General features: G+C 46.1%; 5 protein-coding genes across 13 annotated transcripts in view; 2 read left to right on the forward strand and 3 right to left on the reverse strand.

Moving 5' to 3' along the window:
• The first annotated feature begins 459 nt into the window (after positions 1-459).
• LOC120455410 (1-phosphatidylinositol 4,5-bisphosphate phosphodiesterase classes I and II) overlaps positions 460-25,546 on the forward strand; it is a 43,894-nt gene continuing 18,807 nt past the window's right edge. For 5 of the 7 annotated variants that reach the window (XM_039641556.1, XM_039641583.1, XM_039641573.1 and 2 more), the window contains exons 1-3: positions 460-907; positions 13,141-13,498; positions 21,304-21,450. In XM_039641556.1, coding sequence (XP_039497490.1) covers positions 13,406-13,498; positions 21,304-21,450 — 240 coding nt within the window. In that variant the 5' untranslated portion in view covers positions 460-907; positions 13,141-13,405. Of the gene's footprint in view, positions 908-5,452; positions 5,809-13,140; positions 13,499-21,164; positions 21,451-25,546 lie in introns of those variants that run through there. The other 2 variants (XM_039641565.2, XM_039641604.1) reach the window with 2 other exon arrangements.
• LOC120455473 (lectizyme) lies at positions 13,576-14,558 on the reverse strand. Its single transcript, XM_039641707.2, has one exon. It carries the CDS (start codon positions 14,546-14,548, stop codon positions 13,733-13,735), a length of 816 nt encoding a protein of 271 aa, XP_039497641.1. The 5' UTR covers positions 14,549-14,558; the 3' UTR covers positions 13,576-13,732.
• Positions 15,831-16,798, reverse strand: LOC120455468 (lectizyme). Its single transcript, XM_039641693.2, has one exon. It carries the CDS (start codon positions 16,757-16,759, stop codon positions 15,926-15,928), a length of 834 nt encoding a protein of 277 aa, XP_039497627.1. The 5' UTR covers positions 16,760-16,798; the 3' UTR covers positions 15,831-15,925.
• Positions 17,646-18,644, forward strand: LOC120455458 (trypsin). The gene has a single exon (XM_039641681.1). The coding sequence runs from the start codon at positions 17,679-17,681 to the stop codon at positions 18,531-18,533; it is 855 nt and encodes a 284-aa protein (XP_039497615.1). The 5' UTR covers positions 17,646-17,678; the 3' UTR covers positions 18,534-18,644.
• LOC120455439 lies at positions 21,165-25,491 on the reverse strand. 3 transcript variants are annotated; one of them, XM_039641658.2, is made up of 2 exons: positions 24,308-25,491; positions 21,165-21,598 (listed from the first exon to the last, which is right to left on the reverse strand). In XM_039641658.2, exons 1-2 carry the CDS (start codon positions 25,338-25,340, stop codon positions 21,468-21,470), a joined length of 1,164 nt encoding a protein of 387 aa, XP_039497592.1. In that variant the 5' UTR covers positions 25,341-25,491; the 3' UTR covers positions 21,165-21,467. The 3 variants fall into 3 exon arrangements, with proteins under 3 accessions (XP_039497592.1, XP_039497584.1, XP_039497574.1); XM_039641650.2 differs by having other exon boundaries at positions 21,165-21,601; positions 24,308-25,490; XM_039641640.2 differs by lacking the exon at positions 21,165-21,598 and having other exon boundaries at positions 23,119-25,491.

Below are 25,546 nucleotides of genomic sequence, written 5' to 3' on the forward strand. Positions count from 1 at the left end.
ACAAGATCGAATTGTTAAACATAACGCACTTTTTAAATTATGTTGTCGTATTAGCCAAGCCTCCTCAAAGAACAGTAACCTTTGTCGTAGGTTTGTCAAATGCTGTTTATGTTAGTATAATAGTTAATAGGTTAGTTGTGCAGTGAACAAAAATTCATTTGAAAAGCCCGCTCAATTGAGAATTGTATCAGGCAGCTTTTTAATACTAATGCTAAACGGTGCTGCCAACTCTTGCTGCGAAATTGTGATATGATGGTAATTATTAAAGCATTATTCATTAAACAATGTATTTGAAAGCTGTGAGCAAATCCAATAAGTGTCCATAGTCATAAATTAAAGGCATTTGCGAATACTTACCCAAATTTGATTACAAAAGAGCTGAGCTGTAACAGCTGAACTCACTTTCCCATTTGGTATTTGCCTTGGCTGCAGCCTGCGGTCACACTAATCAACAGATTTTCGGGCAGCGCTGCGGCAGTGGAAGCATTTTTACTCGTCGTCGCGGTTTTAGGCTTTCGGGTTTGTTTTTTGTTTTGAATTGTTGACACATCTCTGGGGCGTTTCATCGCTTTGGATTGTAGCTTAGGAGTGCAATCGGGAGTGATAATAAATTTAAGCTTATGTGCGGCGGAATAATAATGAAAAGAAAACGAAACAAGCGCATCGTGTGACTTTGCTATTTGTTGTCGTTGCCAAGTGATGCTGCAGCAACAATAACAACCAAAGCAGCAAGAGCATCAATAAGAAAGCCCGCAAAAAATTTGGCCGAACACCAAACTTATTGCAAAACAACAACAACAATTAAATCTGAATACGGTTGATTCTTCTCCATTATTACTTCATAACAGAGTGTCGCTCTCTCGCTCGCTCCGGAAAAGCTCCGCTTTCGGGTTGCTCTCCCGCTCAGGTAATCAAATGTGTTTAAATCTATTAACCTGTCAAATAAGGAACAAAAAAGTTGCGTGAGTGTGCGTGCGCAGGCAAATGAATCAAAAGCTGAGAAGGCAAGCAAATTATTGAATAACAACGCACTAAAAACGATGGCAGGTGCCCGCGCTCTTTCTCTCTCATTTTGGATCGTCTCCAAGCTTTGAGATGCCGTAATCTCAGCTATCGACTCCCGGGGGGGTGGCGGGGTCAGCTCTTCTGGCGGCCGGCAAGAGTGCGGGAAGAGGGCGGAGGGAGTGATCGGTGGGAGTGATCTCATTGCCTTGCCGCAGTGCTGAGCTAATCAGTGCCGCTTATCAGGCGCTCAGGGGTTAAGAGGGGTTAGGAGAGACGCTGGTGGCTCCCTGAGCCAGGAGCAGGGGGGGGCGGGTCAAGAGATAATCCGCGGAGAGGAGTTCGAAACTCTTTCGTTCTCTTCGGAGAATCGGCATAGATTCTAACTTGATTAGATACATATACATACATATATACATATATATCTATGCACTGTTCTTAGTGTATAATGCTCTGACTCTGTTTCTTACCACAATTCTTTCCACGCTCGCCATATGCTCGTTGTTCTACCATAATGCTGTCATTATCTTGTCGTATATTTGCCGCCTCTTCCACTTCAATTGCCCCACTCCCCCATCTCCCCACTCCCCCTCCCCGTCCCCCACTTACCCTGCGACAGTAACAACAACCAAAACAGAAACAAGCAAAACAACACCTTGTAAATTATTTTTGTGGACCGCACCCAGGCGCCATTAAAAAGCCGAAAGGAAAATTGGTTGACTTGTGGGGGAGGAAGGAGGGGGGAGGAGGGGTGAGGGGTAGGGAGTGCGGTGAATACAAGTGTATAAAAGTGGCAGCACATATCGCACATAACTTTAATTACAATAACCACGCGTCATCGTAATGAGGGACAGTGAGGGAAAGCAGTGGGGGCCCACCCCTTACCAACCACCCTCCCTCCCTCCCGTTCTCGCTTTTTTCAGCCACGCGTAGCAGGCCAAACAACCCACCACCGACAACCTTTCACCTGCCCACTCAGCGCGCAGTGCTCAACGCTCTATAAATAAATCTCATTAATAAATTAAACGTTTTAGCGCAGGAAATTCCTTCTCCAGCATCCACCACCCCACTAACCCCAAACCCGGCCCCCGCCATATTTTATAATTTCTTCTGTGGGAGACGCTCGTGCTCACAAACAGAGCCAAAAAATGAAAAATAACCAGACTATGCCCGATTCCATTCGATTCGATCCGATATGGCGACGTCATCATGGCTTTATAAATAAATCAAATGCGAATTCTCGACGGGCTCTTTTCCGTTTGTTGCACTTGGCAAACAGCGTCTCCCCGAAATTTTTATTCGGAATCGGAATCAGTAGAATGTTCGTTTGTCTTCATTCCCAGTCTTCATTATTAAATTGCCTAAGGAAAGAAAAGGTGAAACACCAACGAACCACAGCACCAGACTGATAGATAGACTCGCTTATGGGCGAATTATCATCCAAATGCCATTGTGTATGTTTTTTGTTTTCAAATTTCCGACGCTATGCAAATTTCTAGAGTAATTGGAACATGAATACGAAAATGACGGGCTTGCGGTTTGATTCTGATATGGGTCACACAGTACTGGTTGCTGAAGTTCTCCATTAAAACTTATTTAAGTTGCAATATAGTTGCCCTTTAATGTGGTCATGCGGAGGGGAATCCCCGTGTGTTTTGGAAAAGTTTTCATTTTTCCGTTTTGATATGCCTCAAAGGAGCTGCCGTGTTTATTGTGGCTTGGCTTTCCAGAGAGTTTAATTTAGTTACATTCGTCTGGGAACTCATGACCTTTGTAAACAAACAGACTGGCAGATAAAACACCTGTAAATCCCCACTTCAAAGGTGAATCCACCACCACCACGACCCACAAAAACACCACCCACAACAACAATGGCAGCCACACCACCCACGCACAGTGGGCACAACGGGTGAACGGGTGGAAAGGCGGCGTGAGTTGGGAGCGCTTGATTCCCACCGGATGCTGATGTTTTATTTGGATTTAAAATTTTCTGTTCGCTGTTTTTAATGCGCGCTGATTTGTTTGGAAGAAAATAAACAATTTGGAAATTTATTTAGTTGGGGATCTAGGGATCGTTGGTATGGGTTGGTATGGGAATTGGCATACGCAGGCCTGGGTATGGAATGCCATGTGATCCCATGTGCGGCTGCTCTTTCGCATTTTATGGCCGAATAAATATGCAATGAAAACTGCTCGTTGCCATAAGTAGTTTGAGTTTATGGCCGCTTGTCGATCTTCTGGCCGTCTTCATAGATTGTGCCCCGAGCTCCTTCCTCTGTTCCTTCCACTGCGATGTTTGGTGACCCCGATTCGACGTGAGTCACGCTCCCAGCTCCTTTCGCTCGGCACCCAATATTTGCATATCTTTTGTAGTCCACCCAGTGACCTTGGGAAAGCCGAGCCGCAATCAATCAAGCGTACAGCAAGAGGGTGGAGCAGGGGGAAGCATCTTGCAACTGTCGCCTCTGTGGAGTCCCAATACACGAATACGGAGACAGATACAGATACAGAAGCATTTGTCTCACCTTGTCAATCACTTTTCGGAGGGGAAAAGCAGAAATCGTGAAAAGTGGGAAGGGGTAAGGGGGAAGGAAAGTTGGGGAGAACCATCAGCGAAATATGTGGGTCAGGTCTTCAATGTTCAATGTTTTTCCGCATATTGGATGTCATCTCTCCCGCTGCCCCGCGGCGCTGACATATTTTCCGACTTTTTGGCCGATCTCTGATTTCCTATTTTGAGTTTATATTTTTGTATTTTCATGCCCTGCAACATCCGCTCGGGGGGGATATTAGTGCAGAAACTCATTGATTTCGCAGATCTAGAACCTAAAATGTTTTGTGACATTTGTAATATATTAATCATACATTTTTGTTATGTCACAAGAAGAAGTAACTAACTTACTCACAGGGAGTGCGATGCATGACTAAACTAAAAACTTCGGCGGAACATCACGTTGTGCGATGTGGAGCAATCGTGGAGCGAGGGTATTGGACGAGTCAGTACCCATATATCTGGGCTTCCTCTTCTCGGCGGTTTTTGTTCCTCTGTTTTTTTGTGGCACATGCGCGCGTTCCGAGTCCGGACGATTTGCCGTTGTACTCACGTACGGCGTATGGCGGGGCAATAAAATTAAATAAATATATAAATATTCCCGGCTGCATTGAGCAGCGGCAGACAAAACCAAAATTCAAATTCAAATTCAAATTCAAATTGAAATGGAGGCGAAACGAGGCGAGGCCCACTCAACAACGCCCAAATTGGCAATTTTAATTTGATTTTCTGGCCGTTTCAACCGCTGATTAGGCGATGCGATGTGACGGCGCTGTCCAAGTAAACATTCCCTTCCCCCCTCCCTCCCCCCCTCCGTTCCACCGAAGGTTTTGCCAAACTATTCAGCAACTATTATCAATTCTGGTTCGCCAAGGGGGTTTGCGTTTGCTTGGCATTGTCGGTCGTCAGTCGTCGGTCGTCGGTTCAAGCCTCTTTGTTGCCGCACTGGCTTGTTTATTTGAAAATTATTCCCCGCTTGACTTCCCCCCTAAACGAAGGCTTCCACAGGGGGTGGCGGGGGGAGACCGTTCTCCTCTTATCAAAACATGAACATTTCGCCGCGAACGTTTTTCCCAAAACAAAAACAAAACCTGGCAGCGCAGCGAGAAAGCTTCTCGAGAGGAGAGCGGCTCTCAGCGGGAAACACTTTCTCCGCTCTCTCTGCCAGAGAGTGTGGAGCATGGTAAAAGCTCTTGTATAACATTTCCCGAACAGCATTCAATGGGTCAAGGGGGTTTCTGTGGGCGGGTCTTGCCCGAATTTGCACAAACAGGGGCGGGGATGTCATTTTGTAAGGGGTGCCTACTACAGGATGGGAAAGAATTACAAGACCAAGAAATTACAATCTACATCTAAGCTTTAGATCATAGTACTACAATTTTGAGTCCTTTGTAGTCCTTGTAGAATTATTAGAGCGGCGATGGTAGTAAATAAATAAATTTTATTATACAAAGCTCTTCTTTTTAAGCAAAGTAATTTGTATTTTATACACGTCGTAACATACTTTATACTCGTATTCTTATGTCGTATTCATTCAGCACAGAAATTTTTGTGATTTTGTAATGTTATCAGTAGCAAGTAAAAGCTAAGCGAGGAAAGTTGGCAACAAAGGTCAGTAGGTCATGCGAAACTGTTTCCATTCGACCCACCGACAGAATGCTACGCCCCTAACCCACCCTTCGCATACGCCTCTGTTTTGCCGTTTGGTATAACAGTTCGTCTTGGCACTTTTCGTTTATTTACAATTTGACATTTTGCAAATGCTCGAAAAAACATTCAGTAGAACAGAACAGTAGCTCACCTTCGGCCAGAGAGACGGAGAAGCTTCAGCTCTCTCGTTTTTGCATTTCAGCAGCATTGAGATTTCCACATAGATTTTCCCAGCAGACATTCGTCGTTCGCCGAAGCGTTCGGTCGTGTTAGCGGAAGATTTTGGCCCGAAAACCCGCCCGAGATTTTTGTCCGGAGGAAACCCTCTCCGGGTCCCCGGGTCCCCAGAATTCCGTATCTGCAGATGCCGAGTGCGTGTGTGTTTCTCCGTATCTGTGCGTTGTGCTCTGTGACTAAGCCGAACAGTTAAAAACTATAGCTAAACCAAAACAGAAGGGCAAATCCAATACGAAATCCCATAAACACCGGAGAGGTTATCTTCGTTTGCCAGCGGGTGCAAAATCTGTTATTGAAATTTCGTCGCTTACGAAATACAAATTCCACTCAACGAGGTTTTCATCTGAAAGTCAAAAACTTTGGCACAGGTAACGGACCGAACAGAACCTTTTCAATCTGCGGATTTATCAGGAAGTTTTGAGGGCGGAGGAATACGATTCTCGATTTCAGCACCACCACACACACGAAATTAAATCAAAATACAATCCCATTCAATTTATTTGTTCAGTGTTCATCATCGTTTTCTTTCACGGCTGCCTAATTGAAAATTGTGCCGAAAAATGCTGTTGCCCCCTTCGTCTCCTTCTACCCAACGTGCTGCTTTATAAGCAAACTGCTTGATTTCTATGTGAGCTACACCAAATTATTTGTTGTGCCTCGCTGCCCCGTTCTCGTTCCTTTTCAAGTTGAAATATTTCGCTTTCGATTTGGAAAACTTGAAAGATCTCCGTCGATAGCCAAGCTAGTGATCTGTTGCGGGGACGTAAGGCGTTTGTCAATGATTTGCGCCGCCGTTGCGCTGCCATTGCCAGTTGTACTTGAACTCGTAGCGAGCGCGTGGCGTGGCGTGGCGCGTATCTCGAAATCTTTGAGATACTGCTGCTGGCTTGGAAGTCCGAGAAATCCGAGAACGGGGCAGATAACGCTTCACTGGGTCGCGCGTGAATCACGCGAAGCCAGCTCTTGATTTGCGATCTCTCAGCGATAAGTGGCCTTTAGGACTTCCAATAGCTTTGGAAAACTGAAAAATCCCAGCCAGTAGGACTTTGCCTATTATATTTGTCATTTAGAGATGGATAAGAGATCTTAATGTTATTACCAGTGTTTAGATATTAGTATAATATACCATATGTAGTCTAACCCAATTATTCATTACTGAAGTTAAAATGTCTAATTTAATATCAATTAGCAAGCAGTCAACTTCGGAGCGACCAGGCCACCCATTGAAAAGGAAGTCCGTTTCGAGTTTGTAATCAGGTTATGGCCAATCCGAGCGATGAATTTGAAGCGGGAAACTGCAAAAAGCTAATGAGCAGCGCATCAGATATCACATCAGCTCGTGGTGCCAATTAGCGAAACGCTTTAAGTTGCCAGCTCTCTGTGTCTTTGCTGTCTTGCTTTCCGCTTCCATTTTGCAGCATCCACTTGTGTGTTTAGTTAGGTCCTGTTTCAGTTGCCACTCGAGGCATTTATCAAGTTGAGGCATCAGCTGCACCACTGATATGCAATTATCCCACTTGATTGCTGCACCACGCCCCGTTGGCTGCCCCCCAGCCTCCATTTCAAAGACAGCTAGTTTCAATCATTCAAACACAATTAAGGCATTAAAGGACACAAGCGCCAGAAAGGACAATTAGCCTGCGTGGGTGAGTGTTTGGCTAATTATGCTGACATGGCCATGGCCATGCCTCTGCTTCTGCTGCTGCTCCTGCTTCACTTCCACTCGGTTTTCCATTTTATCTCCGCCGCTCCTACTCTCTGCCCGCCTCATCCGCTTTACCACTTGAGGCTGCTCATTAATTATTTAGCAGCCGCCAACGCGCGAATACAAAACTGTATAAAAGTCGCGCATACGCACCGTAGGTCACTGTGAAAATTAAACAACTATCGTACTTTTAGTCGTACACTGAGAAAAGGTTATTTGCATACTTGCATAGCAGAGGCCAGGACCTTGATATGCCAAAATAGTTCTGTATCCCTTTGTTATACAAATCGCTTGGAATGGATATGTAAAATATGGAGTTCTTCTTACAAACCTATACACTTACAACTTAGTGTTCCTAGTCATGTTTCCTGATGGTATTAAGTTATGGCTGTAAGTGAATATAATGTATACATTTCCAGTTAAGTCCGAACTTTTGTATCTTAAAACGAACCTGTTGTTAAACCTATGTAACCCAACCCAACTAACAATATTGGCGCGCGACTTTCTCGCTGTGTGGCACCCATTTGGTTGCTCTTGGTGATAGACGATAGAGCAATGTACAGCGATCTATCATTATAATGAAGCGTCAAATCTAATACGTCGGACAATCCGGCCGACATGGGTGGGGGTGGTGTGTTTTAGGGGGGTGCCTAACTCTGCTCTCGCTGCTGCTGGTGATAGTGCGCTGTCCGCAGCCTGATAACGTTGACAAACTAGATAAAAGGGCGATAAAATGAATAAGAGAGGCAAAAATGTGCGCAATGACGAGAACTGAAATGTTAATTGTAAAACCATATACTAATCGAAGACTTTACTCAGAAGTTAAGTATGAATCCGAATATTTCATTTATCGAACATACACGATTTTGTAGTCATCAAAATTTGAAAGTGCCCACTGGAAAGAGCATTCCAAATTCGTTGTTTACCATACCGAAATTTAATTCTTGTCGTACAAACAAAATATAAGTAAATTTGTGCGTGCTAAAGTGTTTCGGGTGTGTTTGTATATATCTGAGTCTGTTTGCGGTGACACTGAAACGCGGTTTTAATTAATAATTATCATTTTCTGTCACAAATTCATTTTGTTTGCGTTGGCTTTATGTAAAATCCCACCTTCCCGCTTCCGTCGCCTCTTCTGATTATGCATGACCACACTTGACATGCAAAGCTGTCGAAAACTGACGGACCAACCTTGCCGCAATCAAAAGAATGGACTGATATTAAAGTTATAGACACGCAGAAAAGAGGAGAAAGATACAAATCGATTATAATCGAAGTGCCTAGCAAACAAATTACCAGCGGAATGCACATAACTTAAGCAATTAATGTGTTTATTTTGGCTATCCGACGCGCAGATAGCAGATAGTCGAGCAATTAGCTGTAATCGGAATCCGTGGCAGTGGCAGACGATTTATGGCTGGTCTAGTGCTGCTCTTCAGGTGGTGATGATAGTATGGTAATGAATTGGAAAACCCAAGCGATCAGTCATGATAATGAGATAATATTCCTGCCTTAATGGTGGGCTACCAATTGAGTATCCTGATATTACACTACAGTTTGTAAATCGTTAATTTAAAACAAATTATTGATTATTCGAGTGCAGGGATAGAATGTCTGCCATATCCTAGGAGTGAGCTTAGACAAAAGCTTAAAACCCCGATTGATTCGCAATGTGCCTGAAAGTATGCTTTTAAGGTCTGAGCTTCCGTATTTTCACATGCCTGTGGAAAAGCGTCCTCGGCCCAGGTTGATTTTACACTTCAGCGGAGGCCAATCAAACATTGAACTCATCGCCAGCGTTATAAATAGAAAATTTAGACACACAACTGCCGCAGGCCGGCGAATGGGGGTGCCCAAAAGGGGGGTTGGGGAAGGAGATTACCTCGCGTGCAATTGAAAGCAATTGTTTTGTCAATATTTTCACAATTCGCCTTTCGAAGGGCATTATCCATTGGGCTTGGGTAACTAACTCCACAGCGCAATGGAATTGATGAAGAAATATTCGAATTATAAATTGCTCCCGAACGCTTACTTTTCGCAAGTTTTGCTTCCAAAAAAAAAGGCCGAAAAACAAAGTGTAACAAAAGTTTTCCAATTGGAGGCGCCCCCATACAACCCAAACACCCACACAGCTGTAGGGGTATTTGGGGGGTTTTCAGGGGTCCCGAGGAAAATTCGTTGATTAAGGTTTCCAGCAAGAACAACCAGAAACAAATTGGAACTCGAATTTACGGCCGGGAGCTGTTGTTTTGGGGTGTCATTGAACTTAATTTTGTTTTTCTTTTGCTTAACCACACCCCCGTTGATTTTCCATTCCACACCTCCGGCCCACGCTTTGTATTTTTATTTATTTGTGTACTTTATGCTACCGATATGAGCGACTGCTGAGCACCGAACGGCCGGCAAGTTGTTGACTTACACCCAGCCAACCCTCATCTCCACTCTGAATGATGAATTTTCTGTGCGAACGGTAAAAATAATAGGAAAATAAGAGAAAGTACCGCAAGGAAATGCTTCTTTTGGCGCCAAGCAATTTGGGAGGAAATCAATTCGGCAACGCTCCAAAAATCAAATCCATTTATTCACGGATAATTATTTCCTTTTCTCGAATAGGTAAAATTGCAATATTAAAAACGCCGAGAAAACGGGGAAAATTTAACTAAATAGCAAAGGTATTCGCACCATAAAATGACCCTTGCCCCATCCTCAGTTAATATTTAATGTTTAGCTGTCTTGTGTTGCTCCGTTTATTTTGTTGCTGGCGTTCAATGTGCTTGAGGTGCTTCTTTGGGATTCATTTAAATACCAAAAATAAATCATTTATTATTCCTTACAACTTTTATTTAACAGAAAAGCATACTTCCAGATTAAAAGCCAAAATTACCTATTTAAAAAAGAAATAAGTCTGCAACAGCGCGAACTGTTGTGCTTCCTTGAACTTCTCTGCCAAAACTTGTGAGTGTATGTTGGTGTGTGTGTTTGTCGGTGCCTTTTCAATTTTTAATGGCCGTCAAATGCGGGCATAAACCATTTTGGCATACAAGCAAATAAAATTTGCGCTGCCTAAAAGCACTAACAATCAAACACTCGACAACAGGAGCTGAAACAATGGGCACAACAGCAACGACAAGCTAAAGCAATTAGTTTAATGTGATTCTCTTCTGGCCTTCGTATCGTCTTCGCCCGAAGAGATGAAGCCTGGCCAAGTTTTATGTACCACAAATGAAATTATAGTCGGCACACACACACACCCACACACACATACAGAGTGCCACAGGCTGTAGTTGCAATTTCCGCGCGGCGCGGTGAAACGAGAGAGCAAGTGGAAAACTGTCGCTCCGAAAAGCATGCTACAAAAATGTCGTTGTTGCCTCCCCTGTTTTTGTTTCCCACAATACTTATCTTTGAGCTCTCACCTGCTTCAGTTTTAACATTTTTACCTTCCTTGGGAACCGCTCAGCTTTTCAATTGCGTTTCCCCCGCACTTCCCTTGCTTTTCCCGGCCCCTCGCCGCTGTCATGTACATTAACCAAATAGCTGGCGCCTTGATTTGATTATCGTGTTTGTGTGAGTGCGCAGAGCGGAGAGCGAAGAGCCTTGCTGGGTAAGATTGCCGTTTGACAAGCAACTTCCGCACCTTTCCCGGAAACGGCAGATAGAAGAAGAAGCCAAGAGAAGGCCCTGTCACTTGGGCGCCCCATTCATTCGGAAAAGTTGTCCATACACTAAATGGACACTTAGGTGCAGGTACTTAAAAGCTGGTCCTTGCCGCACAAAAGAGTATGGAGTGGCGTAGGGCGTTCGAAATTAATAGCTTTTAAAAGCAATACCTTTCATCTCGAAATTTAGTGGGGGGCCTCATGAACTTTAGTGAAAACAAAACAATGTTTGAGGGACCATGTGATTTATAAAAATATTTTCTTGTTTAAATGCTTTTGGGAAAACAAGCTATTTTTGCCCTGTCGAAACACAAGCGATAGACGCATAAATTCGGCTCAGATCGACTGGAAGCCTGCAATAAACAAGCCAATAACAAGTACTCCATGGTTCGCAGCATATATCAACATTTAACCTTTGGATTGGCTGTGAGCTGGCAAAGGAAAACATATTTTGACTGGCGTTTTGATTTATGCAGCTTTCCCAGCTGAATGAGGGACGCTTGGATGGTTGGGAGGTTGGGTGGCTGGGCGGTCGGGAAAGTTGGACTAGGGAGCCTGTAGGAAAGCGTTTTGTTCTGTTTCCGCTGCATACATGATTCATGGGCTCGCTGTATCACTTTCTTTTAGAACGAGGCAGAAGAGAAAAAAGAAATGGGGAAAGTCACTTGAAATCTGTGTGTTGCCGCTGTGATTTCCGTTGCGTATCCCCAGAATTGGTCCCCGAACGCCAGCCAACTCAAACCAGGCTAAACCTACCTTTTTCCACCAGCTCTTAGGTACATCTGCAAATTGCCTGCAATAAATTTTTTGCCCGTTTGCCATAAAACACTTAAAACGATTTGCAAAGTAAAAAGAAGGAACGTAAGAAAAGAAAGAGCTGTGAAACGAGCGTAGCATGGAAATGAGGAAAATGGAAATTCGAGCAGCGTCTCCCCATTTTTCATTTTACTTGCGATAACAATTTTCGATATTGACTCAAAATCCATTTGCCACATACACACATTCGAAAATAGTCGGAAGACAAACAGAATGAAAATGCTTAATTACTTCCCCTTTGGCAGCTCGCAATTTATGATGTACAAACTCAATTTGAAGCAGCAAATGGGAGGGAAAACGGCAATATAAATATACAAATTCAATTCTATTCGGGAAAGCAACCAATACAAACAAATGACTTCCTTTATGCGCAAAAATTTCGCCATGTGTGAGTAAAACAGCTTTTGCTTAGCCACTGAAAGAAAACCTGTGTGTAGCAATTCGATTTCAATTTGAAGCGATTTAAAGTAGTGCTATGCAGTTCTCTCTACCTTTTTTTAGCTCCAATTGTTTTCCCATTGGGGTGGGCCATTTTTCCCATTTCCATTTTCCGGTGTAAAGTCAGGTGTGGTTAGTTGGCTGGCGCAGAGCGACTGTGGCTAAAAGTTTTGCTCACATTTTTGCTCTTGATTCCATTTCAGTCAGTCAGAGTCACCGTCACAGTTTCAGATTCTGTTTCTGCTGCAGTTTTAGTTCTAGTTTCGGGCTTGACTTAAATTGGTTATGACAAGGCCAAAAGAAATTACGAAAGTATTAGCTCGGCAGTCACGTGCGTTTGGATATGTTGCCATCTCCATCTCCATCTCACTGTGTCTAAGTGGATTATGCCGAAAACAAGAAACCACTCGGTTCAGATCGCTCGAGTGACGAACACAGTGCCGGATGTCTATTTAAAGCTACTGGGTAGTACTCAGGTCAAGAGTTCGCTGGCGGCTAATTGAAATTAAAAATGTTTGTGCGCCAAATTAGCTAACCGAAAAACGGCTTCCTGCATAAATGAAGTGCAGTCAAATACAAAAACCAGAAACCCAACAAAAAGCAAAGGTGAAGGAAACTACAAGCGAATTTCGCAACACAATGGCCGGCGACAGCAGCCCAAAAATAGGCAAACAAAGCCGCAGAGACCTGAATGGAATGGAATGGGCCCCAATGAATGGAGCTCCTTCCGCCGCTCATTGAAAGCCCATCATGGGGCCGCGATCCGAAGTCCGGACCTCTGTTCCTCTGTTCCTGACCTTTTTCGTACCCGTAGTCGGGTTGACCCGCAATGGTAGCGAAACAAAAGCGTCAGGCTTTGGAAAATTGTTAATGGTATCTGGTCTATCTGGTGTATCTGCAGTTGGGCATGACTCAATTGGGAATGGGGCTTGAGAGAAATAACCCTTTAAAGTTGGGATAGGAATTTATCAGCGAAAATGAGTTCACCAAATAGGCGCGCTATTAGCATTGCAGAAGTTATTTTCCTTTGCCAGGAGACTAAAGCTGAAAATGGAACTAATGCTAAAATCAATTGTTTTCAGAAAACTGCCAGCACTTGTAACCAAGCCCCAGAATGCAGTCCAAAGAGGTCGGACGCGGGGCAAAGACAACGCCGCTCTAACTGTGCCCGGACTCCTTCGAGGATTCAGATGCTAACCAGGACTATGGCGTCTTTTGCATGCAGTGAAAGGAGGAGCAGCGGCTAGTCCAAGAATCACGCAGAAAGTAACCAGAGCTTTCTGGTTCATCAGCGGGTCAGTGGTCAGTGGCCCGTAAGCGACACTTCAAACCCAAACATTTGCGAGGATGATGAGCGCCGGAGGAACGTACATCTCCACCGCCAGCGTGGAGGTGCCACAAGCTCTGCAAGATGGCGAGAAGTTCATTCGATGGGATGATGTGAGTAGCTAACTGTTTACTTGAACCATGTTGTCTGGGGATATTGATTATTAGTTACTTATACATATATCTGTTGCATTTCACTATTCCAATACGAATTCGGTGGTAATTTGGTTAAAAGAGATTTTAGGTTAAGTTACTGGTATTTTTTGGATAGAATTACTGAAACGTAGCTTATTTTCTTTGAATGTTCGTTTGTTAAGTGGCTATATACAAGTGTATGTCGGTTATTGTCTACTTCGCCCTACGGTTCTCATCGATCCAAGGCAAAAACGAAGACACTGATGTGTAGACAGAAGGGTAGATAGTGGTCAAGCAGGGTATGTATCCCCAGGAGACGATGCCAATCTGCTTGTCTGCACCACTGCTGGACTTCTCGACCAGGGGGCCGCCACTGTCTCCGTTGCAGGATCCGTCGGCCTTTCCGGCGGTGTGGGAGCACACATTGGTGTCCGCCAGCGAGTTGCTGGATGGCAACGCTGCCTTGCATGCGTTGTAGTCGATGATGGTGGCGTCCAGTTTCTGGAGGTTCGTCGGCAGCACTCCTGTGTTGTCGTAGCCCCAGCCATACAGATATCCATCGCTAGTGCCTTGGAATGTCTTCGAAGGAAGACTTACGGCGCCCACCGGATTGCTGCCATCACGGGCCACGGCATTCAGATCAAAGGCATCCTCCGCGTTGAGCAGGATCAGGCCGATGTCGTTGGGTCCCACACCGCCGCTGTATTTCTCGTGGATCACGTACTGGGCACTGGTGAACTTCCTGGTCTGAACGTTCTCCCGGTCGGTGCGGCTGTGAGCACCGGCAACTGCCTGGCCTTGGTTGTAGATCAGGCAGTGGGCGGCGGTCATGATGGTCACCTCGTCAAGCAGAGTTCCTGCACAGAAGTGGGAGTTGGCTGTGGTCTGCAAGGACACGATATAGGGCGCCTCTCCCTTCGCCGCTTCATAGCCGTTGATGATGCGGCCGCTGGGGAATCCCGGCTGAGGGATGGAACTGGCCGAAACCGTTGCCAGAGCTAGTGCGAATATAGCCACGAATTGTTTCATTTTGAGTTCTCTGTTGTGTTTGTTCTACTGCCAATTAGGCCGGCGCCTTTTATAGGACTCTTCAATCTCCAACTCGAACTGCAAGCACTCCAATCCAAAAGCGATTATTGTTATCACCCAAGAGATTTATGATCTTCACCTGCATATTCTTGGCCCCGATATGACTTCGCTTTGTCCTGCACTGGCGCCTTTGACTGATAAGAGTTCCAATCTCTCGAAGTCTGCTTGCACTTGAGGCACAGAAGAAGCTTCCTTGCAGCCAACATGACTGGCTTTTGGCCCCGATCTGGATGGCAAAGTTCTATTTGCTCACATAGCGGCCAAAGTGGCTAAGTGTACTTTTTGTATTGGTTCAAAATAGTATCAGATTAGAAGTTAGAAGTTACTAGGCGCTGATAATAATAATTTAGAGCGCAGATAAAAGATGAGAATATGTTTATACAAAGAAGTTTTCTGTTAAGAACCTAAAATTTATATACCTTTCTATTTAGGAATTACTTTTTATAACTAACCAGATCCAACATTATTGATAGTAGCGCCGAAAATGCTTCAGAACAATGAAACTTTTAAAGTAGCAAATTGTGGTTCGTCATCCTTGTATTCTTTGTTGCTCTAAACATTATTTTAGCAACATGTTGAATCTGAAATTTAGAACTTTGTGAAGCTTTTCCAATCTACTTGCTCAATATTATACAGCACTTTTTTAATATCAATGATAGGGAGCTTCCATTCGGGTTAGATTTGATTGGTCGAGTGCATGACTTTCGATACTGAATCGTCTATCAATGGCACACGCCTCCAAAACTCTGGGCTTTTCCAGAGCTTATTTTAGAAGCCATAAATCAAGAGACAAATGTGTTCGGGACCTTCTTTAATCCCGCTTCGATTAGCGATCGATTCGAGGGCAATCAGACACCATAAATTGTGGAAAAGCAAACACAGACTGGACTTTTATTGCCTCTGATTATTTCACAACTAATCGGAGGGGCACAGAATGAGGGAATTAGTTTAGTTTTAGTTTAGCGTTTTGGTTAGTATTTTAGGAAGAACGCCAATAAGGGCAAATAAATTACACATCCGTTTAACTAAAAGACAAGTTTTATTAAAGGCTTATAATATTCCTTGATACCATGTTCATATTGAAGGTATAGCTAGGTCGAAAAAGACTTTTCTGAAGTGTTCCGTACAAAACTCATACTGAAGTCGGTTTACTAGTTAATCCTGTGGCTCTGTAATTTGCAAAGAAAATAACCCTCCATTCCCGGAAAACCACAAGATACGATTTAGTTGGATGCATTTATTCAACAATTGATCATGACTCTGATCAAAGGCGACTCCGCTCCTGGCAAGATCTGACTAACAGCTTCTTCCTTCAATCTAGAAGAGCTTGTAGTAGGCGCTCTGAATGTCGGTGACCCAGTTGACGTAGGAAGACACTTTGGTGTAAACGGAAGGATAGTTCGCCATTCCGCAGGGGATGTAGCCCCAGGACACGACGCCAATGATTTCGGAGGCGGTGTTCTCGCGCTCAACGACCAGTGGGCCGCCGGAGTCACCGTTGCATGCGGACTTGCTCTGTTGCTGGGAAGAGGAGCAGATGTTGGACTCAGCGAGAGGAGCGGTTTCCGGCAGCAGCTCCTTGCACTCGTCGTAGTTCACAATTTCGGTGGTGACAGTCATCAGGGCCGGGGAGGGGGTGAAGACGTAGGACTTGGGCTGTCCCCAACCGTACAGGTGGGTCTCTCCCTTATGGACTTGCTCGCGGCTGGGCAGGGTGGCGGCCTGCACCCACTCGTTGAAGATGAATGACTCGTTCACGTGGAGGAGGGCAATGTCGTAGGGTCCAACGCCACCGGAGTACTTCTCGTGGACGCGGCCAAAGTCAACTTGGCGCTGCTGGGTCAGCTCATCCACCTCGGCACGGGTGTGGAGTCCGGCAATGATGCTCATGCCAACTGGGTTGGAAATGCAGTGGGCAGCGGTCAAAATCCAGTCCTTGTTGATCAGGGTGCCTCCGCAGATGTGCGAGTGCTTCGCGAAGTTGGTGCCCAGGGAGACAATGTATGGGGCGGAGTGGGGTTCCGCCTCCGTGCCGTTGATCACAAAGCCGGTGGCAAAGCTGGGCACGATCTTGGCCAGCTTGTCGGAGAGCTTGGCTCCCTGGGCGGCGGCCACAAGGGCAACGAGCAAAGTCACAGCGATCAGTTTCATTCTGCAGATTTACGGAGAATGTATACTGACTAGCCGACTAAAAGCACCTTTTATACTTGCCCACAACTATAGATTAGCAGATAGATTTATGAATCGGATTCGACGATTAGGCTATTTCGTCTGAATTGATTACGATTGGCCGATAGGCGTACGCGTATCCAATAGTAAATTGGCCTTGAGTGGGAAAAGCCCTGGGAACCTCCGCCCACGTGGGTGTGCGTAATGTGTTAACCGAGGTGTTGACACGGCAAGGTCGGCCACGGCCCAGTCTCAAAGGATGCTATAAATACGGACCCTCGCGATGGGGTTCTCCCCAGCCCCAATTGGCATACAAAGCCAATTAAGAGAGCATTTCATAGCCCTGAAGTGACCGCATGTTTGCGTGCGCATTTTCAGGACAACATCCACCCGCCACATGTAGACATGTGGCCCTAATGCCACATGGATGGAGGCAGCTCGTCCCGGGCAGCCGGCAATTAGTGCATGCAAGGATGCACTTCGCTATCTCCATTGTGCTCCCCTCACGCGCTCCAAAGGTTAATTGCGAAATGTAAATGCCACAGCACCCGGAGGGTAAAATAGGAAGGATGGGTAAAATGGAGCCTAAAGCGGAGCTTAACTTCAATTACATTTCACATGCTGCATATACAAGGACATGTAAGGACATTGGGGGTATTAAGATCTCTGTCCCTCTACAGGTGATTGTTTAGCGTCACATTAGGGAGGTAATCTCTTATTCCGGGTATCAAAGGTTAGTCCAGAATTCGTATAATCGAACTAGTTCTTGGAGCTACTCTGGCACACCAGGGGCTTCCTCTCTTTCTCTCTGTTTGGCAAAGCTTTTTGGTCTCTTACTATAAAAGGCCAGTTGCTTTTCGGCCTCCGGTTTAGACGATTCAAATTCTCAACCGTATCAGTGATGTTATCGCCGCTTTTCCTGCTGACCCTCTTGGCTTTGGCCGCAGCGGCAAAACTGCCGCACATTCAGCACCTGACATTGAGGGATACGGACCAAGTTCACGCGGAGATCCAGCCCCTGATTATAGATGGCTACGATGTGCAGGGAGTGGACAATGTGCCCTACCTGGTGTCCCTGTCCTTGACAAGGGCCACCTATACCCACTTGTGCGGAGCATCCATCATTGGCAAGCGATGGCTTCTGACGGCCGCTCATTGTGTCGATGAGCTGCGCAGCTTCAACGGAGATGCCGTGGGAACGCCCGTCTACGCGGGAATCGTCAACCGGTCCAACGTGACCGCAGCCCAAGTGCGCTACGTGGACTTTGCCACCACACATCGGTCCTTCAATGGAAACGCCGGCAGTGACAACATAGCCCTGCTCCACGTCTCCGAGAGCTTCGAGTACAGCGCTCGCGTTCAGCAGATCGCCCTGCCCGACATCAATGACGACTACAGCAACAAGACAGCCGCCGCCTATGGCTGGGGACTCACCGACGCCGATGGCGATGAGTACTCCAAGGAGCTGCAGTATGCCTTCGCTCCGCTACTCAACAGCACGGCCTGCAAGGAGTTGCTGCCGGCGGATGCTCCTCTGACGGCGGAGCAGGTGTGCTCCCAGGTGACGACCTGCTACGGAGACGGAGGCACTCCCCTGGTCTACTGGCCCATCACTGGACCAGCGGAACTAGTGGGCCTCGGCTCCTGGAGCTACATGCCGTGCGGCTATGCCAAGCGGCCCACGGTGTACACCTCTGTGCCCGCCTACATTGGATGGATCCACCAGACGATCGCCGCCTACTACCAGCTGAACTGAGGCTTGTGGCGCTGAACGGGGAGATCTTTGCGTAATACTCTAGCAATGCATTACAGTAAACAGCGCGAGTTTTCGTATCTTATCACAGAGCTCGTTAACGTGAATAGAAAACCTTGTTTTATTGCTCGATAAGTGGACGGCTGATTGCCTGTAATCGAACTACTATTTACGATTGCCGATCAGCTGGCGATTTATGATTTATGATAGTTTCTATACTCGTATATGCTGAGTAAGTGGTGAGTGGTAAGCGTACTTTCTAGTCAGGTGGGTGAATTTGGATCTCGGAGAGTCTTAATGCGAATTTGGTAACACACCCTGAAGAGTGCGTGACTTTTTCACGGAAAAGGCTCTTTGATAGTTGGCTAGGATAAACGTCGACAGCAGTGGCAGACGGAAAAACTTTCTCCGAGGTAACTCGAGTGGGATGCATATGGGATGAGGTAAGGAGAGAAAGTGTAGGTAAACAGGAACTAAGCAGCTACATATTTTATAATATCATTTGCATGTAGCACGGACAGCAGCAGCTGTTTAAACGCATGTCTATAGTTTGGAGTGTACTCTCTCCCAGGGAGATGAGCTGCCTGTTGGGCGGTCCTCGCCAGCATTAGCATATCCTAACCTGCCATCCATCCTCCCAATGCTCCCCAATGCACTGAAGTACTCCACCTTTCACTACAGACGCCTGACAGCCCTTTCAGAACTCAATTCCCTAAGCATGATTGACAGCGAATCGAGATGAGCGTATGACAATTGTCACCAGCAGATGTGTTTCCTAGATACAGATGTGCATGTATCTTCAAAAGGGAAAGCGCACTCGAAAAACCCAGAACTTGAGAAAAGTAGATTGGAGACTTGGGTAGGTGATTAAATAGTCTTTAAAGTGGCTGCTGGCATAGGTAAAGACATTTCTCACAGTGCAAGCAGCTGGGGCAGACATCCCCTTTTGGTGTTCTGGATGTGCGGTCTGCTTTAAGCGTTTCCTACAGTCGACTGACATATGTACGGGGAGCAGATCCCACAGCTAAGCCAATTCAATTATGCATGTAATCGTTCTTATCCTAAAGGCACACTCACATACATTCAGATACACTCACATATACTCGTACGCTGATGTAGATGCTGATTCAGATACACAATTACCGATACGCGTGCCAGCGGTGGCTGTTAATATTGGAGGAGCGTGTCAAAAGGCAGTCACTTTCAGGAGCAGTCACGGAGTAGAAACTGAAATTCTCACACAATTTCTGCAGCTATTGGATTTCCACCGAATTTTGCATATTGAAATTGAATTAACGAAGTTTTTGCCGCCCCTTCGCGCGATCTGAACTCAATTAGTTTACAGTAATTAGACAAACAGGAAAAGCAACCAAGACAACTCGAGTGGGGATTGTGGCTTCCAATTAGCGATGGTCGAACCCTTGTCCTCGCCCAGACTTTCCTAAACAACCATCTGAAAATCCCTTGAAAATATGCGCCTAATTTAATATCACAAGTGGTGGGGGGTGAATCCGAGTCGATGTTTTCAATTTCAATTATTAAGGAACCTCTCGGCCTCGTCTGCGAAAAGGGTAAATTGTTGGCCAGGCAGGCCACTTTGGCACCTAGTGGGTTCATTAAACTCAAACCCAAAATTCTATCCCGAAAGGATAATGAACTTGTGGCTGCGCGAATTAAATATGCTCGTAACAAGTATTTGAAAGCTCATCAATTTTGGCCGTAACAACAAGCGCTCCCTAATCTTAATGGACCGCTGACGGGGTCAAGGAATTTCACCCCCTAATTGGAACTCTATGAGCAGCCAGATAGATTCCTGGGCTCCAGAAGCCGCGAACTAAGTGCTTGAATGTATATTCAATTTCAAACTCAAAGCAGCTAGCAAAGTATACAAAACAGAAAATGTAGTCACAGTTTAGTTTGTTGTTTTTTTTATTTATTTTTTATTTACTCGTAATTCGTTGTTTGTGATGCGTTCAATAAATGAATAAGAGTCAATAAATATTTTAGTGAAATCGCCCCCCCGAAAGTAACAAAGCCTGCACCCCGAGGCGGATCCACTTTGTTGCCACATTCCCTGAAGAAAATCTGGCGTGACCGTCGTACTTTGCCCCACTTAGTTGCACACATATTCATGGCGCCTTTGTTGCACGTTGTCTGCGTTGACTCCAATGCCCAGATGGTGCTCCCACTACCCCCATCGCCATCCACTGGGAAAGTCTTCCATTGGCCCGCGTCATTCGACGCGTTATGTGACTTTGGGCAGACCCAGAAGTGAGGCAGAATTTTCGGGACATCTTGTTCGCTGGATGCCAGATTTAGCCGCCACTTATTTGCATGCATATTTAAGAAATACAAAATATTTTAATTTCGGCGGGGGTTACTCGGAATTCGCATCTGTTTGGCATCGCCAGCTGCGGCCGGGGAATGTTCACTTTTCGCCAGCTTTTTCCTTTATGAATAGGCGACTGTGGCATTAAATATTTATGGCTGCCGGCAGATGCCCATTTAATTTGACTTAAATAATAAGCAGAAATAACGGACGACTGCACTCATGCGGCAGTTCAGCTGAGAAATTGGACGAGATAAATTCATTAGGGGGCAGTTCAATAAACTCTGGAATTACGACTGTACGAGTATGTATCATGTGTTCACAATTTATTGGACCCGAATCGCAAGACTATGTGTTTTGATTATCATATGCGCTATTTATAACGACAAGAGTTGGTCTTCATTTCAGCCTGTTTCATTTTTGGTTCTCACTCTCTGATTTCAGGACTCGGGCACTGGAACACCGGTCACAATGCGCGTCGACGCCAAGGGCTTCTTTCTCTACTGGGTCGACCAAAACAACGAGCTGGACATCCTGGATATAGCCACCATTCGCGACGTTCGCACAGGACAGTACGCCAAGCGGCCGAAGGTGCGTATACTTGATTTTTACTCCTCTGTCGCTTGTTCGGTCACTGCTACTTGGGGTTTGGCTATAGAGCCAATTCCAGATTGCGATTCTTCGCAGGATTCACCTCCCTTCTTCCTTGCGCAGCAGCACTTTCCGCAGCAAGGGCATCCTTCTGAAATGCAATTTTAAAAAGAAATATTTTTCTGGTTTAAGCTCGCGAATTGAGTAAAGGGGGAAAGGGTTTGAAGACTTCCTTCGTTTTTTTTTTGTATGTGTTGTCTGTTGTTTGATTATGTGAAGATTGTTTTAATAACGCCAGCGCATGTAATTACTTTTTCGTCATCTCGCGATGTACACACAAGACACTCAAAAAAATTCGTTTAGGGACAAGTTGTGCAGTTCGTTTGAGTTGTAGCTTGTGCCTAATAATCTCCGGCCAATAAGTCGGTAAATGTTTTGCACTGCTAGCTGGCCTTATTGAAAAGCCAATTACTGGGTCAGGTGTGTGAAGTTATTTTCAAGGGATGGAAAAACGGGTCAGCCCAACCAATTCCCCGCCTCGATTTCCTAGCCAAGTCACGTGCCGGGTCCGGAATCGGAATAGAAATAGGAATAGGAATCAGTATCCCCATTGGGATGTGTGCGTTTGGCCAGAGTTTTCCATAGTTCCGACTTCACGATTGTCACGCTTTTTCAGGCTTAACACAATTTTCCATTTATTGTTGTGTGGACTCGCCGCTTTTTGAAAACTTCTTGCGAATACCCTTTTCTTTACATATATTTTGGCAATACAAACGCAAAATGGTTTTCCACCTGCTTTTGTGTAATTGAACAGCATTTTAGGTAAGCAGCCTAGCTGGAATAAGTCATTTTAAACTTTCGCTAACCCCTTTGAACAAATCGCGGCACATTATGAAATTAAAGTCCCACGAACGCTGCTCCTCTTTTTCTGGGTCCCAGCCATTAGGGCAATTATATCAATGGGCAAATCCTTGAGCGGCAGTGCCGCTTTTTCTCCATGTATAAATCATTTTGGTCTTCCTAGGGCCACGCCCACCGTCCACCGCCCACCGCCCACGGCCCCGATAATAGTTGCAGTTGTGGCTGTGGAGCGCGGCAGGCCCAAGGCCAAAGGCAAATGAGTTTGGTTTTTCTTTCGGTTTGCCCAAGGCAAACTAACAGCGCCGGAAAAGTTGGGAAATGAAAGCGCACTTTGCGGGACAGGCGGAATTCGGACAATGAATGTTGACAACACTCTAGGAACCCAACCGCTGTGAACAGAGAAAATGAAAATAGGGCAGTTCTGAAGACTAAACTATATGGCTTGGAAAACACTTATCACCAATAACAGGAGAGATGAATTTATCGCCAGAGTAACGATTCAAACCTAAATATTTAGAGCGCAAAAATGTTGATAAAGTTTGCGTTGTTGCCAACGAAACAGCTTTGTCAGAATTAATGGGAAAAGCCGTTTTCCTCGAAACGAAAAACCCTTTGGCAAGGAATCATTCATTAATTAAACGCACGAGTTGGTGGGCGCTGACCACGCCCAAACACACACACACACACACACGCAGGCAGGCAGGCCCATGTGTGATTAAGTGAAAGCCAGAAAAGCATAGCATACATTTAAGAGCAAGAGACCCCGCCTCGCAGTGTGCCTTAATGAATTGAGTACAAGTCCGGAGCTCAGCTAGGAATTCGAGTTTATTTAAAGGACGCAATTAAGATCGCTTTAAATCAGCACAAGACATTAACACCACTTAAACTTAAGAAAAAGTTACAACTGCGGACTCGGACTCGTTAAACATCACCAAAACACAGTCGAGGCCGGGTCACCTGCAGTGACCTCCACTTATGGTCAGGCTATTGCAAAGCCGTGTTAAAAGCGAGTCCAGATCGTTGGAGATTTTGACATCGCCTTGGCGATTGCGCTTCTGCAGGATCTGCTGCAGGCTTCGAACGGCCTGGACTCTGGCGAAATGGGTTTGCATGCGGGGATTGCTACAGAACTGGTCGTTGCACTGGATGGCATCGCACTTGTGGTGCGGGCTCGGGTAATTGGGGTCCTTGCACTCCATGTACTGGCGGTGACGCATTTGGCGGAGGTAATCGCGCACCTGGCGCTCGCGATCCCGCCGGCGCATCTCCTTGATCAAAGGAGTGTCCTCTTCTTTTGGCGGACAGCAGATCTCGCAAGGGCAGTCTTTGTCAGTCGGGATGGCCTGACTGTTGTCCTTGTCACTACCTTTATCGTCCTTCTTCTTATTCCCCTTGCCCTTGTTTTTATTCGGGCCCTTGCCCTTACCTTTGCCCTTGCCCTTATCCTTGTCCTTCGGCGGCTTCTGATCCATTGTACTGTCAGTCCTGTTGGGATCTTTCTTGTTTTTGTCCAAATCCTTTTCTCCATCGCTGGCGCCACCATGACCGCCGGATTCGCCACTTCGGTGACTCCCTTCTGTCGCGGGAATAGTATCCGTACTGCGGGGCACTAGAGGACGGTCCTCAGAGCCTCTGGAATTCTCGTCTTTGGGTTTCTTGTCCTTGCCTTTGCCTTTGTCTTTGTTTTTATCCTTTTCCTTGTCAATGACTTCGTTCGGCTTTTCCTTTTTCTTATCCCCTCCATCTTTCTCAGGTCTCTTGTTCCCTTCGCCATCCCCCTTCCCCTTCCCTTTATCCTTCTGGCCTCCCTTCCCTTTGTCTTTTCCATCATCATCACCGTCTTCTATACCTTCATTTCCAGTGTCCCCTTCACCATCATCCTTTTTCCCCTTATCCTGCTGCTTGTCGTTTGCCTCGTCTTCAGCGTCAACGTTCTCGTCTTTGTCAACGTCCAAGCCCTTGTCCCCACCCTTGTCCTTATTCCCTGCCGACTCACCATCTCCTCCGGCGCCATCCGGCACGAACTCGCCGCAACCCTGGACAGGTGGATCCTTGGGATCCCTGCAGCACTTCTCCAGCGCCTGGCAGAGATCGTTCTTTCCATCCGGGTCCTGAACGAAGCAAGTCACCAGCGACTTGTACAGTTCATCGTAGTTGCGGGGCTCCGGCTGCTTGAATGCCTGTTGGGCGGCCATCTCGCGTTGGAAGGCCTCGTTGTCGGGCCGGGGATTCATCTTGTACTTGGCCCACTCGTAATCGGTGCACTTGTTCTCCACCTCGCCGCACTTCGGGGGGCAGTACCAGTGCTTACGTCGGAGGCCGTGCTTGGCGGGCTTTTCCGGTTTCACCATGTCCATCGCCTGTTCCCTGCTGATCGCTGGGTAGCCGGCGCTATCCTCAAACGGACGAGTAGGATCCGCTGGCTGGGGACAGTGCAGCCAGGAGAATACGTTGGTCGACTTCAATTGGCGTCTTATGTTTGGCATCCTGTCGAGCTTCGCCGACAGACATTTTCGATTGAGAACAAAAGCGCCAGGTTGGGGGGGCTTCTTCTCCAGTTGCCACTTGGGCTTTATGTTCGACTTCTTCGGCGGCTTTGGCAAAAGACTAGCTGCCTTTAGGCTCTTCTTCACAGCGCGGTCATAGAGGACGGCCTGTGGAGACGGGTACTGCGATCCAATGCCATACCAGCCCAAGGACTCCTTCTGGGGACTTTGGTTCCACACGGCCAGCACATCTTCCTTAGGATAGTGTTTGCATTTGTTGGCCTCCATGGCCTCTTCGACGTACTTCAGAGTCTTGGCATCGTCGCATCTGGATATCGGCGGTAGAATGGAGGGGTATGTTTCCTCAAGGTGCGGCTTATGGGTCTTGCAGTTGCTCCACCGCATCCACTGGTACATGGTGAGTGGTTTCTCCACATAGGTGTTCAGCGGGTCGGGTTCCTCGCACACAGAGGGTTCATGAACGCTCTGACCTGCCAGCAGCCTCCTAGATCCTCGGTGCTCCGTAGCCCGTGTGCCCATCATTGCGGTAACGTCGTCTTTTTTTTTGCTTGGAGTGTTTATTTGATTCGGGTCCAATATTGTTTAAAGGTTAAATACGGTTAAGCTCAATCTGGGAACCAAAATAAAACAGGCTTATTTTAAAATTTAGGTGTTGTCTGTTGAACACATGATAAAATACTGAGAGTGGCTCAACTCAAATGTCAGCAGCTCGCTTTGAAAGGCCTTTC

This window comes from Drosophila santomea, chromosome 2L (assembly GCF_016746245.2).
Source record: "Drosophila santomea strain STO CAGO 1482 chromosome 2L, Prin_Dsan_1.1, whole genome shotgun sequence".
Taxonomy (NCBI): Eukaryota; Metazoa; Arthropoda; class Insecta; order Diptera; family Drosophilidae; genus Drosophila; species Drosophila santomea.

What these genes read in the sequence shown, in the direction of transcription:
- LOC120455468 (XM_039641693.2), bottom strand. Translation starts at nt 16,759, where the DNA reads ATGAAACTGATCGCTGTGACTTTGCTCGTTGCCCTTGTGGCCGCCGCC.
- LOC120455458 (XM_039641681.1), top strand. Translation starts at nt 17,679, where the DNA reads ATGTTATCGCCGCTTTTCCTGCTGACCCTCTTGGCTTTGGCCGCAGCG.
- LOC120455473 (XM_039641707.2), bottom strand. Translation starts at nt 14,548, where the DNA reads ATGAAACAATTCGTGGCTATATTCGCACTAGCTCTGGCAACGGTTTCG.
- LOC120455439 (XM_039641640.2), bottom strand. Translation starts at nt 25,340, where the DNA reads ATGATGGGCACACGGGCTACGGAGCACCGAGGATCTAGGAGGCTGCTG.